Source organism: Oncorhynchus mykiss, chromosome 18 (genome assembly GCF_057628025.1).
Source record: "Oncorhynchus mykiss isolate SJ-2025 chromosome 18, ASM5762802v1, whole genome shotgun sequence".
NCBI classification, from domain to species: domain Eukaryota; kingdom Metazoa; phylum Chordata; class Actinopteri; order Salmoniformes; family Salmonidae; genus Oncorhynchus; species Oncorhynchus mykiss.
In genome coordinates this window covers 19,620,909-19,636,767 of record NC_143039.1, presented here as the reverse complement: position 1 = coordinate 19,636,767, position 15,859 = coordinate 19,620,909, and the positions used below count along the sequence as shown (strand labels likewise).

General features: G+C 50.0%; 2 protein-coding genes across 6 annotated transcripts; one reads left to right on the top strand and one right to left on the bottom strand.

The window, feature by feature from the left end:
* Positions 1 to 327: 327 nt before the first annotated feature.
* LOC110518257 (uncharacterized) lies at positions 328 to 5,808 on the top strand. 5 transcript variants are annotated; one of them, XM_090207641.1, is made up of 7 exons: positions 328 to 595; positions 1,230 to 1,332; positions 1,416 to 1,490; positions 1,826 to 1,877; positions 1,975 to 2,202; positions 2,316 to 3,578; positions 3,694 to 5,808. In XM_090207641.1, exons 3-7 carry the CDS (start codon positions 1,454 to 1,456, stop codon positions 5,042 to 5,044), a joined length of 2,931 nt encoding a protein of 976 aa, XP_090063767.1. In that variant the 5' UTR covers positions 328 to 595; positions 1,230 to 1,332; positions 1,416 to 1,453; the 3' UTR covers positions 5,045 to 5,808. The 5 variants fall into 5 exon arrangements, with proteins under 5 accessions (XP_090063767.1, XP_036807760.2, XP_036807762.2 ...); XM_036951865.2 differs by having other exon boundaries at positions 333 to 595; positions 1,440 to 1,490; XM_036951867.2 differs by having other exon boundaries at positions 443 to 595; positions 1,233 to 1,332; positions 1,440 to 1,490.
* LOC110538829 (dystrotelin) lies at positions 5,768 to 14,562 on the bottom strand. Its single transcript, XM_090207648.1, has 14 exons — positions 14,529 to 14,562; positions 14,201 to 14,275; positions 13,867 to 14,068; positions 13,535 to 13,620; positions 13,358 to 13,449; positions 12,881 to 12,952; positions 9,210 to 9,373; positions 7,847 to 7,958; positions 7,644 to 7,780; positions 7,365 to 7,536; positions 7,155 to 7,207; positions 6,926 to 7,067; positions 6,185 to 6,647; positions 5,768 to 6,085 (listed from the first exon to the last, which is right to left on the bottom strand). The coding sequence occupies exons 1-14, from the start codon at positions 14,545 to 14,547 to the stop codon at positions 5,919 to 5,921; spliced, it is 1,956 nt and encodes a 651-aa protein (XP_090063774.1). The 5' UTR covers positions 14,548 to 14,562; the 3' UTR covers positions 5,768 to 5,918.
* Positions 14,563 to 15,859: the final 1,297 nt, after the last annotated feature.

Sequence of the window (15,859 nt, the reverse complement as noted above, 5' to 3'; positions counted from 1 at the left end):
CTGGACGACCCCGAGTTCAACTCGTTTTGGGCGAGCAGCCAAGTGACAGATTTACAAAAAGTCTGCATTTGGTCGGATCCCCCAAAAAGTTACATGAAATCTTTAAGGCTGTCATTCTGAAATGTTTGAACATAGCGATGCAGGGCATAGCTCATTTCAAAAATAGGATTTACCCTTAAATTCAGTTGACCCTTGGGAGACGGTTGTCGTTTCACACAAAGGTAACCTGGGGACCCGAGGTAGGCGAGACTCAGCAGTGTAACTTCCCTTTGATGTTGCCACATCTTAGTTCAATGGCTGAATAAAGATCTCTAGCTCAAGACGTTTACATTGAAGAAAAATGGCCGCAATTCCGGGGTGTTGCAAAATACTTTGCAACTTAGGGGGTGCCTCCTATGGAGAAATGCGACATCTGTCTGGTCGGCTTAGTTCATTGACTAACATATGAACCAGCAAATATTTGCGAGATGGATGTCTTGCTTCCTCTTCCGTAATCTCTGGTACCGGTAGGAGTTCGTGTCCGCCAAGCCGGGTAACGTCACTTCTCCGGGAAGAGAAGAGCAAAATACGGATGCCGAATGGAATAACAAAACAGGTGAAAAGGCGGGAAGGAATGTTTGTGTGGATATGGAAACTAAACTCGTTAAAATGTACAACGGGTCTCTGCTGTATTATATTTCTCTAGCGTGTTTTTAGTCCCGGAATCTCACCGTGCAAGCATGGCTAGCTAACGTCAGTGAGGCTGCTACTACTAGCTAGCATAAAGAAATCAGCTATTTCCCAACTGTTTTAAAACTTCGTTACTTGCTAGATACCTAAAGCTATGTTGTGTTCATTAATTATGCATATCAGCAGTGCTGCATATTGCAGTCATCCAGCTAGCTCCTTGCTGTAGAAGCGAAATTGTGATTTCTTTTGAGAAAGCTAATCGAGGACAGAGCAGAAGGCCAAGTTGGCTTCCTGTGCCCAGCGTGTCCTCGTCCCAACCAATCACGGCGGAGCTTGCTGTCTTGCCGATTCACTCGCGCGATCTGCAGATTTCCAATGGAACCCCGCGCGCCGTGGAATAAGTAGCATACATGCAAGATACAGATCTCAGTAGGCCTAAGCAATAACATTGGAATTGTAAACTAGCCAGATAACTTTTGTTGTATCCTTATGACAATGCTGGAAAATGAAATAACCTCTGAAATGCCGCATCTTTTAATTGTCATGTGTCACTACTTCAGTAGTTGGTCCAGAATCAGGTTGCCCTTGGAGATGGGAGACTGATCTGACATAATGTGATTGGCCAGCCTGAGACTGAAGCTTCCCTGACTCTTCCCCCAGCGAGTGAGTTGGTTTCTGGTGTTTTGGATGTGATTTATTTCATAACAAGCCACACAACTTGTACAGGATACACTTTTATATTTTAGTATCCTCTTTGTGTGTCTTTTCAGATGTAGAACACCAAATGCCTGCTGACGAGCAGTCTGCCCAGTCTGCTCAAGGTAAGAGGACAGAAAGTACTACTAGCCAACTCAAATGACATTTTATTTGTAAAATATACGTGTTTAGCAGATGTTATTGTGGGTGTAGCGAAATGCTTGTGAGCGTGCATACAAGTTTGCATTGTCTGAGCGTAAACGGCGTCCGTGTGCTAGCGTAGCATATAGCGCTGCCTCTATGAACTTGCCTCTTGACTGGGTTTGAGCCAGGGTCCTCTAACTCACTAACACACGTGACCGCCCGCCTGCTTTACAACGTATAGAAAATGATCCAATTCAATAGCACCATTTGCGATATTTCAAGCTAGCTTTGGAGTGAACGTCCTTATCTCTGACAGATGCAGAGCAGGGTCAGACAGATCCACAGAAGGAGATGGACACTGTTAGCAGGTGAGTCAACAAACACCCACAGGGTTTATTTGTCGTGTTTTGGTTGTGTCCACATCAGTTGTGTTATGTTACATGTCGTGTTCTCCGTCTTCTCAAGGGGGGAGAGGGAGGAGGAGCAGCCCGGGCCGTCCAGAGTTCCTCCCCCCAGACAGGGCTACTGCAGCTGCTGCCAGATACTCTACAACAACGTGGAGCAGCACATCCTAAGCCCCAGACACAGGGAGGTGGTTCATAGCACTCGCACCTACGTCCCCTCTGGAAGCCTGATGGAGAGATTCTTATCTGACGTAATTCAGCATCACCCGAACCTCTACAACGACCCTCGGTAAACACACACACACAATCTGTTAACATCACCCTCAACTATCTATCCCTGTCAGTATTATTTCTGTCAGCCCTAGTCTCCTTTCCCTGATTTACCTTTCTGTGTGTCTTAAGCCCCACCCACGCTGACCTGCCATCTCTGAGCAGCCCGCTGGTTCCCAGGGAGGAGCTATTGGATCTCTGCGCCAGCAACGATGACGGGGCGTCATTCGGAACCCGAGAGCACATGCCCAGCTCTGACGACTCTTCCTGTCAGCTCCTTTACGTACAGGAAGCGGATGTTGCCTCGGAAACAAGGACCAGCCTACCAGAAGAAGGTAGAGGGGGAAATGTGGGGTCAGAGAGGTTAACCCCAACTGCTCCAGACCAGGATATAAGACCAAGTTCTGAGGAAGGGACTCACTCACGCACACCTTCCCTGGACCACTTACCAACACACCCCACGAGACCTTGTAGCCAGAAGCAAACCCCTCCTCCGCTCCACCGGAAAGCACACAGGAAGACCAACCGGCGGAGAGAGAGAGGGAGCAACTCCTCTTCCTCCATCCATCCTCCCTGCTCCCCCGCTTCTCCACAGTTGTGTGCTACCCCAACGGACCAGATAACCCAGGGAACACCAGAGAACCAGCCTCCCTACAGGCCGAGGGACCGGACCCCAGACCCCAAGCCCCGGACGGTAAACACTGGCTGGGCCGCGTGGGCGGGGGTGCCCCCATGGAGGCGGAGGGAGACCCAGAAGGAGCAGGCGTTCTCCAGTGACCACTCCGACCCTGAGGGGGACACGATAGAGGAGGTGATCCAGAGACACTGCTACGGCCGCAGTCCCACACAACACCACCAGAGGGACCACAACATATGGACAGGGGGGGAGAGAGGAGAGGCAAGGGGGGATACGGACAGCTTCCACCTTAGCCTCCCTGGCTCACTGGGAGTGGGTTCGGGATCGGATGCGGACTGGGATACCCCTGTGCAGGTGGCTATTGGGAGGGGGCAGGAGCGGAGGAAGGACACCCCTGTGGTCGTGGGCTTAAGGCAGGGTGGAGGGGAGCGGGAGGGCAGGGCCCTGGCCTGTCTCACGGAGGTACAGGTGAACATGGAGGACCAGATGTACACCAGCCAGCTGGATTCTGCCCTCAACCCTGAGACTAGGACAGCGGGGGAGGCAGGGATGGGGGAGGCAGGGATGGGGGAGGCAGAGGGAGAAATGGAACGAACAGTGGAGGAGATTCTCCCTGCACTCCCCCACATCCCTGTGTCCTTCCTGGGGAAGACGTGGACCCAGGTGCTGCTGGAGGACGAGCAGAAGGTGGAGAACATGGTTCGAGAGTTCCGACAAGGAAGGTTCATCTGCTACTTCAAAAGTGAATCCCTCGCCAGGTACGCACAGACCAAATTTTGACCTGCCTCATCACGAGTATTTCTACATCATTGAAATCCACCAAACGGCTACTATTCTCTCTCCTCATGTTCATATTTCTGATGTCATTCACAGGCATGGGAAGCGGATCAGCAGAGATATGGAGCGTGGCCAGAAGGAGGGGTTGGAAGACGGGGGGTGGGTTCCCCTTGGTGACCATGACAATGAAGATGACGACCCAGAATGCCACATGAGGGGGAGGGAGGTGTTTAGGCGGAGGAAAGTTAGTAGGAGTTATCGCCTGGCGTCCAGGTGTCAGGTGGTCAAAGTGAGTCACGGGACACAGACTACAGCAGCCATCATCCCCACCATCCGACAGAGAACACTGGACCAGACGGGCACATCCCCGGACATCCTAACGCTGCCGTGTCAGGACCCCGGCGTTGACCAGGAGAAGACCCCAGAGATGAAGACAAGGCTGTGCTCTCTCCGCCTGCCTGTCTCCTACTCCCGCATCATGACCCCCCTGCAGCCCAAAACCACCCTGATCTATGTCCTCTCCTCCCCCGAAACCCCTCCCTTTGACCCCAAGCCCCGCCTCAGACCTATCGCCAGGGGCAACCGCCGCAGGAAAAGGTCATGTGACGGGTGTGAAGGCGACGTGGGGGCCAAGGTCAAATACAAAAGGGTTCCTCTGAGGTACTATGACCCTGCCACACACCGCATTCTGAAGACCCCCCCCAAGGGCTTGAATCTCACCCCCTCCTCCTCTGGCCTCCCCAGACCCCCCCAGTCCCACGTGGTCAGACAACTGTTCAGGAGCCTGAGTCCAGACATCAATACAGAGAGACAGGGGGGAGAGGGAGGGAGAGATGGGTCGGGGGGTAGGAGGAGGGGTCGTAGCGGGGACAGTGTGGCGTCGGGGTCACTCTTAGAGGCAGTGGGGTCATTTGGAGCTGAAGGTCAGGGTTCATCGGAGGCAGGGTCATCTGTGACTACGCCCTTCAGCCGCTCCTCTCTGTCCAATAGCAGCCGATTTCTACTGAGCACGCTCTCTCCCGACACAAACTCTAACCCAGAAGTGACCCGGCAGCGGAGGCGGAGAGGAGGAGAACGGAAGTTAAAGACGGACCGACCTCTAACCCCTGAGAAAGACCACTCTCCTCCGTACAGGCCTTGGACAAGAGGGGGTAGGGGAGAACGGCAACCAGCAAGACGCAGCTCCAAAAGGGGGCGACCACCTCAAATCAGCCCTCCACCTAAACCCCCACCACCCCAGGACCTCTCTCCCACAGTCGGGTCCAGGAAAGGGTCCTCGAGACGGGTCGCAGAGAGTAAGAAACTCCCAAGGCCCAAAAGCCCAGCCAGGGGGGTCACTTCGACCCCTCTGAAACAGGCCATCAGAACACCAAGCCGCCGGTCGTCCCCCCGACAATCCCCTGCTCCACTGCCCACCCGAACACTGAGGAGGAGCGTGAGGAGATGACGGGATGCATCTCAACAGTCTACAGGGGCTTCCTTTCCTTGTCTCCTTTCCTCCAGATACACTGACATGAAATAAAATGGCCGTGTTTAGCAGGGTGAGGAGATGACGGGATGCATCTCAACACTCTACAGGGGCTTCCTTTCCTTGTCTCCTTTCCTCCAGATACACTGACATGAAATAAAATGGGCGTGTTTAGCAGGGTGAGGAGATGACGGGATGCATCTCAACAGTCTACAGGGGCTTCCTTTCCTTGTCTCCTTTCCTCCAGATACACTGACATGAAATAAAATGGGCGTGTTTAGCAGGGTGAAGGTTCATAATGTAGCAGATACAAATGTTACTACTTCACATGATAAGAGCTTTGTCTGCTCCACTTCATTACAATTCTACCTGAAACGTTGACTGTTTCCACATGGCTTTCTCCTGTCCTGCTCTCGGTGCAGATGAAGGAGAGGAGACGAGGAGCATCTATTGAGATGTACCCTGGCTCTCTGAAGAGACGGGGTGAGAGAGAGAATGTAGAGAAGTGGAGGAGAGATTGCCTCTTCCTCTCTCCTCTGCTTCCCATCCTTCTCTCATACGGTCATGTTTTGCCCAGAAACCAGCAGTAGAATAGTTAGCAGGATGTTTGTCAAGCTGTCTGTTCTGACATGGTGGTTGTTGTGCTCTCAGTTTGATTTTTTACAATCAGGATATTTTTTTACGTTTATACGGTCTTTGTCAAAAAGCTTGTTTATTTAATAAATAATGTACATGAATTAAAACATTTTGTCATAGGTTTCTCTAATGAAAGAGCAGAATCATTTCAGTACAACTGTGCTACATACAAATATCAGGAAAGTACACAATAACTCACATCATCAGGCGTCAAAGTCTAGAGAAGCCTTTTGGATACATACTCTGGCCTGTGGTTGTGTAGGAGGATGGGGCATGAAGTGTGTGTGTTTGGGACGGAGTGTGTGTTCACTGCATAGACGAGATGACACACAGAGTCCCCCACTTCCTTTGCAGCCTCCAACAACTCCAACTCCTGTCTGCAGTCTGGAGAAACATACTCATACCTTAATACACACACACACAACTACACACACACAAGTGTAGTAGTGTGTAGAACTAGAGAGAGCTCATCCGTAAACTCACCTGTATGTGTGTAAGTGTGTAGCGACAGCTCACTTATTAGTCGTTGCACCAGCTCACACAGTCGCTCCTCCTCCGCTAAACTACACATCCCAGAATACTCCTCTTCAGAAACACTCTGGTCTTTCATTGGCCCAGTGACCTGCCCATCACAGGGCTGTGGGTTAGAGGTAATTGTGGGAGTATGAGTCTCTGTGACTGAGTCAGTCTCAGTCTGCTCCTCCTCTTCATCATCATCACCTCTCTGTTCTTCTGTCTTCATCTCATTCCTCTGCATCTTTGCTGTGCAACATTCATCCTCCTCTTCCCTCTCCTCCTCCTCTTCTCTTTCTCTGGATCCAGAAGAAGATGCAGAGCTCTGGGACTCTACAGGACAGGCTATGTCTCTCTCTGGCCTGTATTTAGCATGTGGGATGACATTAGCATGAGGCATGATGTCAGCATGTGTCCCTGACATGCTAAGAGCCTGTTGAAAGGAAGAGGGAAATTTTAGCACAGCGAGTCAGGCCTGTAGTCTGAGGTGTGTGTGTGCGTGTCTACCTGTGAGATCATGTCCTGCAGTCTGTGTGTGCGTGTCTACCTGTGAGATCATGTCCTGCAGTCTGTGTGTGTGTGTCTACCTGTGAGATCATGTCCTGCAGTCTGTGTGTGTGTCTACCTGTGACATCATGTCCTGCAGTCTGTGTGTGTGTGTGTGTCTACCTGTGAGATCACGTCCTGCAGTCTGTGTGTGTGTGTGTCTACCTGTGACATCATGTCCTGCAGTCTGAGGTTGTGTTGTCTCAGAGTCTCCATGTTGGCCTCCATCTCAGAGCAGCGGTACTCCAGCGAGCCCTGCTCCGACTGAACCGTTACCCTCCACACCTGCAGCTCCCTCTCCAGCAGCCTGACACACACGTGTAATGAGCATCACCCAGACTATAGGTTAGGTGCTAGGTTAGGAGGTTAGAGTGCTACAGTGATTGAGGCTCACCATTTGTCCCTCTGCAGGTCCTTGATGTCCTTAAGGAGGACAGAGTCTCTCCTCTGGGGACAGAAACAACAGATATGAATCAATAGAGGATCTAGTGGAGCGCATCAATAATCTTCTGAAGATTCATTTAGCATAAATCTGAACCGTACTAAAAATCCACTGAGCTGAGAGGTGAGGTGTGAAGGGAGAGGGGTAGAGGTGAAAGGTCACCTGTGGCTGTGCTTCCTCCTGCTCTTCCTCAGTTTGCAGGGCTTTAGATGCCTTCCTGGGCCGAACAGCTGAGGGTGTGGCCAGCAGTTGGGGAGGATTAGTGGGAGGGGCTCTGTCGCCAGGGGGTGTGTCCTCAGCGGCTGACTGAGGTGAAGGGTCAGGGGTGGTGAAGCTGTAAACACAGAAAATACAATGGAAACATGTATTACTCTTTTTTTAAACTAAAACTAAAGTTATTCTCTTTTGGTGTACACACAGGTCCATCTCTGATTGGTCTACCTGGTCTGCGGCTCCCCTCGTGACTCCGCCCTGATTAGGCACCTTCTCCTCTCTGCCTCCCTGTGTGTGTATCGCCGTGGTAACAAGGCGTGGCGGGCGCTGTATGCTAATGAGGCTAGGGATTCTTTCCAGGATGGCTGGAGACGAAACACAACAGTCAATCACAAGTGTGTGTGTGTGTGTGTGTGTGTGTGTACCTATACCTGAGTGCAGTGCTCCAGCACTGGGTGGGAGCTCTTGTGTTTTTTTGTGTGTCTCTCTGCCAGGAAGCAGGTTTGGCACAGATGAAGGTTCACACACTTCATACAGCGATACCTACATCACAGAGAGAGAGTCTGAGACACACACAAACTTCATACAGCGATACCTACAACACAGAGAGAGAGAGTCTCAGACACACACACACTTCATACAGCGATACCTACAACACAGAGAGAAAGTCTCAGACACACAAACACACTTCATACAGCGATACCTACAACACAGAGAGAAAGTCTCAGACACACAAACACACTTCATACAGCGATACCTACAACACAGAGAGAGAGTCTGAGACACACACACACACACACACACTTCATACAGCGATACCTACAACACAGAGAGAGAGAGTCTCAGACACACACACACTTCATACAGCGATACCTACAACACAGAGAGAGAGAGTCTCAGACACACAAACACACTTCATACAGCGATACCTACAACACAGAGAGAGAGTCTCAGACACACACACACTTCATACAGCGATACCTACAACACAGAGAGAGAGAGTCTCAGACACACACACACTTCATACAGCGATACCTACAACACAGAGAGAGAGTCTCAGACACACACACACTTCATACAGCGATACCTACAACACAGAGAGAGAGTCTCAGACACACAAACACACTTCATACAGCGATACCTACAACACAGAGAGAGAGTCTCAGACACACACACACTTCATACAGCGATACCTACAACACAGAGAGAGAGTCTGAGACACACACAGACTTCATACAGCGATACCTACAACACAGAGAGAGAGAGTCTCAGACACACACACACTTCATACAGCGATACCTACAACACAGAGAGAGAGTCTCAGACACACAAACACACTTCATACAGCGATACCTACAACACAGAGAGAGAGTCTGAGACACACACACACACACACACTTCATACAGCGATACCTACAACACAGAGAGAGAGTCTCAGACACACACACACTTCATACAGCGATACCTACAACACAGAGAGAGAGTCTCAGACACACACACACTTCATACAGCGATACCTACAACACAGAGAGTCTCAGACACACACACACTTCATACAGCGATACCTACAACACAGAGAGAGAGTCTGAGACACACACAGACACTTCATACAGCTATACCTACAACACAGAGAGAGTCTCAGACACACACACACACTTCATACAGCTATACCTACAACACAGAGAGAGAGTCTCAGACACACACACTTCATACAGCGATACCTACAACACAGAGAGAGAGAGTCTCAGACACACACACACATCATGCAGCATAATATGGAGCACAGACACCCACCTAAGTCCAGTGATGGGGTAGGCCTTGCAGGCGTGGCAGCGTACAGAGTGTGTGACGTTCTCGCTGACTGACAGGCGGTACAGGGTGGGGAGCCACAGCAACAGACAGGGCTCACACTGCAGCCATGAGAGGACATGCTCCTCACAAACACACGCACTCAGCACCTACACACATACACAAACACCTTCAGCATCTATCTAACTGCTGATTATTTACATAAACGCTCATCATCTACATGTGATTACAGTAATTACAGTAAATGAGTTACAGTAAATGAGTACTATCAAAAATAATGGAAAAAGAAAAGAAGAATGTATTCCCCTAACCCTGTTCTCCTGACCCTAACCCTGTTCTCCTGACCCCCTAACCCTGTTCTCCTGACCCTAACCCTGTTCTCCTGACCCCCTAACCCTGTTTTCCTGACCCTAACCCTGTTCTCCTGACCCTAACCCTGTTCTCCTAACCCCAACCCTGTTCTCCTGACCCTAACCCTGTTCTCCTGACCCTAACCCTGTTCTCCTGACCCTAACCCTATACTCCTGACCCTAACCCTGTTCTCCTGACCCTAACCCTGTTTCCTAACCTTGTTCTCCTAACCCTTACCCTGTTCTCCTGACCCTGTTCTCCCGACCCTGTTTTCCTAACCCTGTTCTCCTGACCCTAACCCTGTTCTCCTGACCCTAACCCTGTTTTCCTGACCCTAACCCTATTCTCCTGACCCTAAACCTGTTCTCCTGACCCTAACCTTGTTCTCCTGACCCTAACTCTGTTTTCCTGACCCTAACCGTGTTCTCCTGACCCTTACCCTGTTCTCCTGACCCTAAACCTGTTCTCCTGACCCTGTTTCCTAACCATGTTCTCCTGACCCTAGCCTTGTTCTCCTGACCCTTACCCCGTTCTCCTGACCCTTACCCTGTTCTCTTGACCCTGTTTTCCTACCCCTGTTCTGCTGACCCTGTTCTCCTGACCCTGTTCTCCTGACCCTAACCCTATTCTCCCGACCCTGTTTTCCTAACCCTGTTCTCCTGACCCTAACCCTGTTCTCCTGACCCTGTTTTCCTACCCCTGTTCTCCTGACCCTGTTCTCCTGACCCTAACCCTATTCTCCCAACCCTGTTTTCCTAACCCTGTTCTCCTGACCCTAAACCTGTTCTCCTGACCCTAACCCTGTTCTCCTGACCCTGTCTCGTGATCCTGTTTTCCTACCTATGTTCTCCTGACCCTGTTCTCCTGACCCTAACCCTATTCTCCCGACCTTGTTTTCCTAACCCTGTTCTCCTGACCCTAACCCTGTTCTCCTGACCCTAACCCTGTTTTCCTGACCCTAACCCTATTCTCCTGACCCTAAACCTGTTCTCCTGACCCTAACCCTGTTTTCCTGACCCTAACCGTGTTCTCCTGACCCTTACCCTGTTCTCCTGACCCTAAACCTGTTCGCCTGACCCTGTTTCCTAACCATGTTCTCCTGACCCTAGCCTTGTTCTCCTGACCCTTACCCCGTTCTCCTGACCCTTACCCTGTTCTCTTGACCCTGTTTTCCTACCCCTGTTCTGCTGACCCTGTTCTCCTGACCCTGTTCTCCTGACCCTAACCCTATTCTCCCGACCCTGTTTTCCTAACCCTGTTCTCCTGACCCTGTTTTCCTACCCCTGTTCTCCTGACCCTGTTCTCCTGACCCTAACCCTATTCTCCCAACCCTGTTTTCCTAACCCTGTTCTCCTGACCCTAAACCTGTTCTCCTGACCCTAACCCTGTTCTCCTGACCCTGTCTCGTGATCCTGTTTTCCTACCTATGTTCTCCTGACCCTGTTCTCCTGACCCTAACCCTATTCTCCCGACCTTGTTTTCCTAACCCTGTTCTCCTGACCCTAACCCTGTTCTCCTGACCCTAACCCTGTTCTCCTGACCCTGTTTCCTAACCCTATTCTCCTGACCCTAACCCAAATCTCCTGACCCTAACCCTGTTTTCCTGACCCTAACCCTGTTCTCCTGACCCTAACCCTGTTCTCATGACCCTGTTTTCCTACACCTGTTCTCCTGACCCTGTTCTCCTGACCCTAACCCTATTCTCCCGACCCTGTTTTCCTAACCCTGTTCTCCTGACCCTAACCCTGTTCTCCTGACCCTAACCCTGTTCTCCTGACCCTATTTCCTAACCCTATTCTCCTGAACCTAACCCAATTCTCCTGCCCCTAACCCTGTTTTCCTGACCCTAACCCTGTTCTCCTGACCCTAACCCTGTTCTCATGACCCTGTTTTCCTACACCTGTTCTCCTGACCCTAACCCTATTCTCCTTGACCCTGTTCTCCTGAGCCCAACCCTATTCTCCTGACCCTGTTCTCCTGACCCTGTTCTCCTGACCCTGTTCTCCTGACCCTAACCATGTTCTTCTGTCCCTATTCTCCTGACCCTAACCATGTTCTCCTGTCCCTGTTCTCCTAACCCTAACCCTGTTCTCTTAACCTGTTCTCCTGACCATGTTCTCCTAACCCTAACCCTGTTCTCTTAACCCTATTATCTGAACCCTGTTCTCCTAATCCTAACCCTGTTCTCCTAATCCTAACCCTGTTCTCCTGACCCTGTTCTCCTGTCCCTGTTCTCCTGTCCCTGTTCTCCTGACCCTATTCTCCTGACCCTGTTCTCCTGACCCTGTTCTCCTGTCCCTGTTCCTGTTCTCCTGACCCTGTTCTCCTAACCCTGACCCTGTTCTCCTGACCCTATTCTCCTGTCCCTGTTCTCCTGACCCTGACTCTGTTCTCCTGACCCTGTTCTCCTGACCCTGTTCTCTTGACCCTGACCTTGTTCTACACCTGTAGTGACCTCTAAAGAATGACTTCTGTCATTTATTAAGTCATTTAGTTACAGATCTAGGGATCTTGACGGACTTAAACCCATGACCATAACCAACTCCCCTCTAACCGTATGACCAACCCCCCCAACCCCATAACCAACTCCCCCCTAACCGTATGACCTACCCCCCCAACCAACTCCTCCAAACCCCATAACCAACTCCCCTCTAACCGTATGACCTACCCCTTCAACCCCATAACCAACTCCCCCCTAACCGTATGACCAACCCCCCCAACCCCATAACCAACTCCCCTCTAACCGTATGACCAACCCCCCAACCAACTCCCCCCTAACCGTATGACCTACCCCCCCAACCCCATAACCAACTCCCCCCTAACCGTATGACCAACCCCCCCAACCCCATAACCAACTCCCCCCTAACCGTATGACCTACCCCCCCAACCCCATAACCAACTCCCCTCTAACCGTATGACCTACCCCCCCAACCCCATAACCAACTCCCCTCTAACTGTATGACCTACCCCCCCAACCCCATAACCAACTCCCCTCTAACCGTATGACCTACCCCCCCAACCCCATAACCAACTCCCCTCTAACCGTATGACCAACCCCCCCAACCCCATAACCAACTCCTCCAAACCCCATGACCAACCCCCCTAACCCCGCCCTAAGTTTATCAGTACGCATTAAGTCATAAATCATTATTTTGGACAGGGGATAGTACTCATTTGCTACTGACGATCACACACACACTTACCCCACTGAAGCAGGAACGAACAGCTGTCTCAGCTGAGCCAAACACATGGTTCTCCTGCACTACAGCCGGCACCTACAGACACACACACACACACACACTTACCCCACTGAAGCAGGAACGAACGGCTGTCTCAGCTGAGCCAAACACATGGTTCTCCTGCACTACAGCCGGCACCTACAGACACACACACACATAGGCTAGACATCTGGTCAAATGGCTACCCAGAATATTGGCAGTACCCCCCCTCTTCTTTACACCACTGCTACTCTCTGTTGTCATCTATGCATAGTCACTTTAATAACTCTACCTACATGTACATACTATCTCAACTAACCGGTGCCCCCGCACATTGACTCTGTACCGGTACCCCCCTGTATATAGTCTCGCTATTGTTATTTTACTGCTGCTCTTTAATTACTCATTCTTATCTGTATTTTTTGGAAACTGCATTGTTGGTAAGGAGCTCGTAAGTAAAGCATTTCACTGTAAGGTTTGTTGTATTCGCCGCATGTGACGAAGAAAATTTGATTTGATAATCATGTGAGGTAGTACTCAGGTGTGTGTGTGTGTGTGTCTAACCTGGCTGAGGTCTTGCAGTACGACTCTGAGACCACTCCTGCTCACCGTGCCGCTCTCTCTCCCACTGCACCTCTCTGCCAGATGAACCAGAGCTGCAACACACACAGGGAATGAACACAGAGTGTATATTATGTGTGTGTGTGTGAGTGTGTGTGTGTGTGTGTGTGTGTTACTTACCCTTATGTTTGGCTGAGAGTGTGTCTGCTGAGAGAGAGATGAGAGCGGCTTCAACTGACCTGCGACAGACAGCGCCAGTCTGTCCCCTGGGAAAGACATACACCCTTTAGTTTACAGACTAAATGTGTGTTTGAAAAGTAGTGTGTGTTTGAACAGTAGTGTGTGTTTGAACAGTAGTGTGTGTTTGAACAGTTGTGTGTGTTTGAACAGTTGTGTGTGTTTGAACAGTAGTGTGTGTTTGAACAGTTGTGTGTGTTTGAACAGTAGTGTGTGTTTGAACAGTAGTGTGTGTTTGAACAGTAGTGTGTGTTTGAACAGTAGTGTGTCCTCACCGGTCAAACAGTCTGTACAGCAGTCTGCAAGTCTGTTCTGGCGCCTCTGCCGACACCTGCCCAGGTACTTCCTGTGACACGCTTTGGAACATCCTGTTTATGCACTGTCTCACTTCCTGTTCACTAAGCCCCGCCCCAGTGTCCCGGGCTCCGCCCAGAGAGCACAGGGCTGGGATGAGCTCCCGCAGTGTCACAACATGCACTGTAACACACATTCAGAGCATTACAAACATACACTGTAACAGATTACACACACCTAAAAAGCATTTCATTTAAACACACACACACAAACACACAAACACACACACACACACACACACACACACACACTCACTATGGCAGAGTTTCTGTAAGGAACGGAGCTTCATTGCAGTGCGGTACACAGCAGGACGCACTTCATTCAACCCCTCTGAAAAGAAGACACACAAAATGAGGTTTGGAACACAGGTAACACACAGAATAATGAGGAAGAACACATAATATAGAAATAGAACACTAGAACATTAGAACATAGAGCATGGACCACAGAACTAGAACATATATGTAGATATCATAATACATGACTAGGGCTCGGGCACAATGCACAACAAGAGATTAAACAGAATAGAATAGAGCCCTATACTGAACGTGACCCTCTGAGCTCTAACATAGAATTTACTCACCAATGCTATCCATATCCATGAGGGTATCACACTTGTGCCTGAGTAAAGAGTGATGAAGGTCATTTACACACACATAACATTACAAGGTCTAAGCCTTATCTCTAAAAAGAAAATCTAAAATACAGACTGACACATGATTGGACAAATAAGGTGTCAGATTAGAATATCTGGGACTAGATTTGTTGTTAGCCAACCGAATGAATTGATCGGAGAGGAAAGAAGGCGTAAGAGACATGTATGCAGGAGGTCGTAGGAGGAATCATGGAACAAGAACAGGAATATTAGGACAGGGACACAGACACTTGGATTTCTGAGGAGGAATTGAGGTGGAAAGAGAGGAAGAAGATGTTGAAGAGAATGAGGAAAGCAGAGGTTGGATTTGAATGAGTTCTGGAGGGGAAATGGAAGTGAATGAGGGCGAGTTAAGTGAGATGGAAGGTGTGGTGAAAAGCTTGGAACCTGAGCTTGGCATCGTTGGTCATGGTAAAGAAGAACCTGGTTAAGTAGGAGTGAGAAAGTGGACCTTTGTCTTTTGGCGGATCCATTTCTGGTTTCAGGGTGAGTGAGAAAGGAGTTGGGTGCAGTTGAATCAGTGAAGTACACATTAAGTCATAGGTCATAAATAATTATTTTGGACAGGGGATAGTACTCATTTGCTACTGATGATCACACACACATTTACCCCACTGAAGCAGGAATGCAATTTGGGCCAAGGCCTGTTTCTTGCTTTGCTCTTAGGAACGGGGCACCATTGAAAGTAGGGATTTTTGGCTTAGCATTAAGTGTGGAGGTGGAGCAATTGAAGTTGAAGATTCTTGGTGTTTGTGATGCGAACCGTTTGGTGTGACGCAGGCCTGGTGGGGAGCGTGGTGAAACAGAGGAATCACTGTCAGTCCTTCCTTCTGAGTCAGTGTCTTTACCCGTCAAAGTCATGTTAGGATACATCATTATTCCTGTTAGAGCTTTTGTGCCAAATCCACTGCAGTGTTTCAGGTGCCACGCTTGTGGTCATGTCACAGCAGAGTGTAGGAGGGAGATTCCAAGACATGGGTAGTGTGCAGGAGGGCATGAGGACATGGGTAGTGTACAGGAGGGCACAGAGGACTGTGAAGTGTTGGTGGATAAAGTTGTGTGTCAATTGTAGGGGTGCCCATGTTCCTGGGGAGCGGAAGTGTCCGGTGCGAAAGAGGCAGGTTGAGGTGGCTAGAGTCAGAGTAGTGCAGAAGGTGTCATATGCTGAGGCAGTGAAGAAAGTAGAGGGAGATGGGTCAAGGGTGAGGGATCCTGAGAGGATCCCAGTGAGTAGTAGATTTGTGCCAGCATCGAGGGAT

Coding starts and splice junctions, on each gene's coding strand:
- LOC110518257 (XM_090207641.1), top strand. CDS start 1,454: ATGCCTGCTGACGAGCAGTCTGCCCAGTCTGCTCAAG. Junction 1,491..1,825: donor GTCTGCCCAGTCTGCTCAAG/GTAAGAGGACAG, acceptor TATCTCTGACAG/ATGCAGAGCAGGGTCAGACA. Junction 1,878..1,974: donor GAGATGGACACTGTTAGCAG/GTGAGTCAACAA, acceptor CGTCTTCTCAAG/GGGGGAGAGGGAGGAGGAGC.
- LOC110538829 (XM_090207648.1), bottom strand. Junction 13,621..13,866: donor CTGTACAGACTGTTTGACCG/GTGAGGACACAC, acceptor TGTCTTTCCCAG/GGGACAGACTGGCGCTGTCT. Junction 6,648..6,925: donor TGCAGGACATGATGTCACAG/GTAGACACACAC, acceptor TCCTTTCAACAG/GCTCTTAGCATGTCAGGGAC.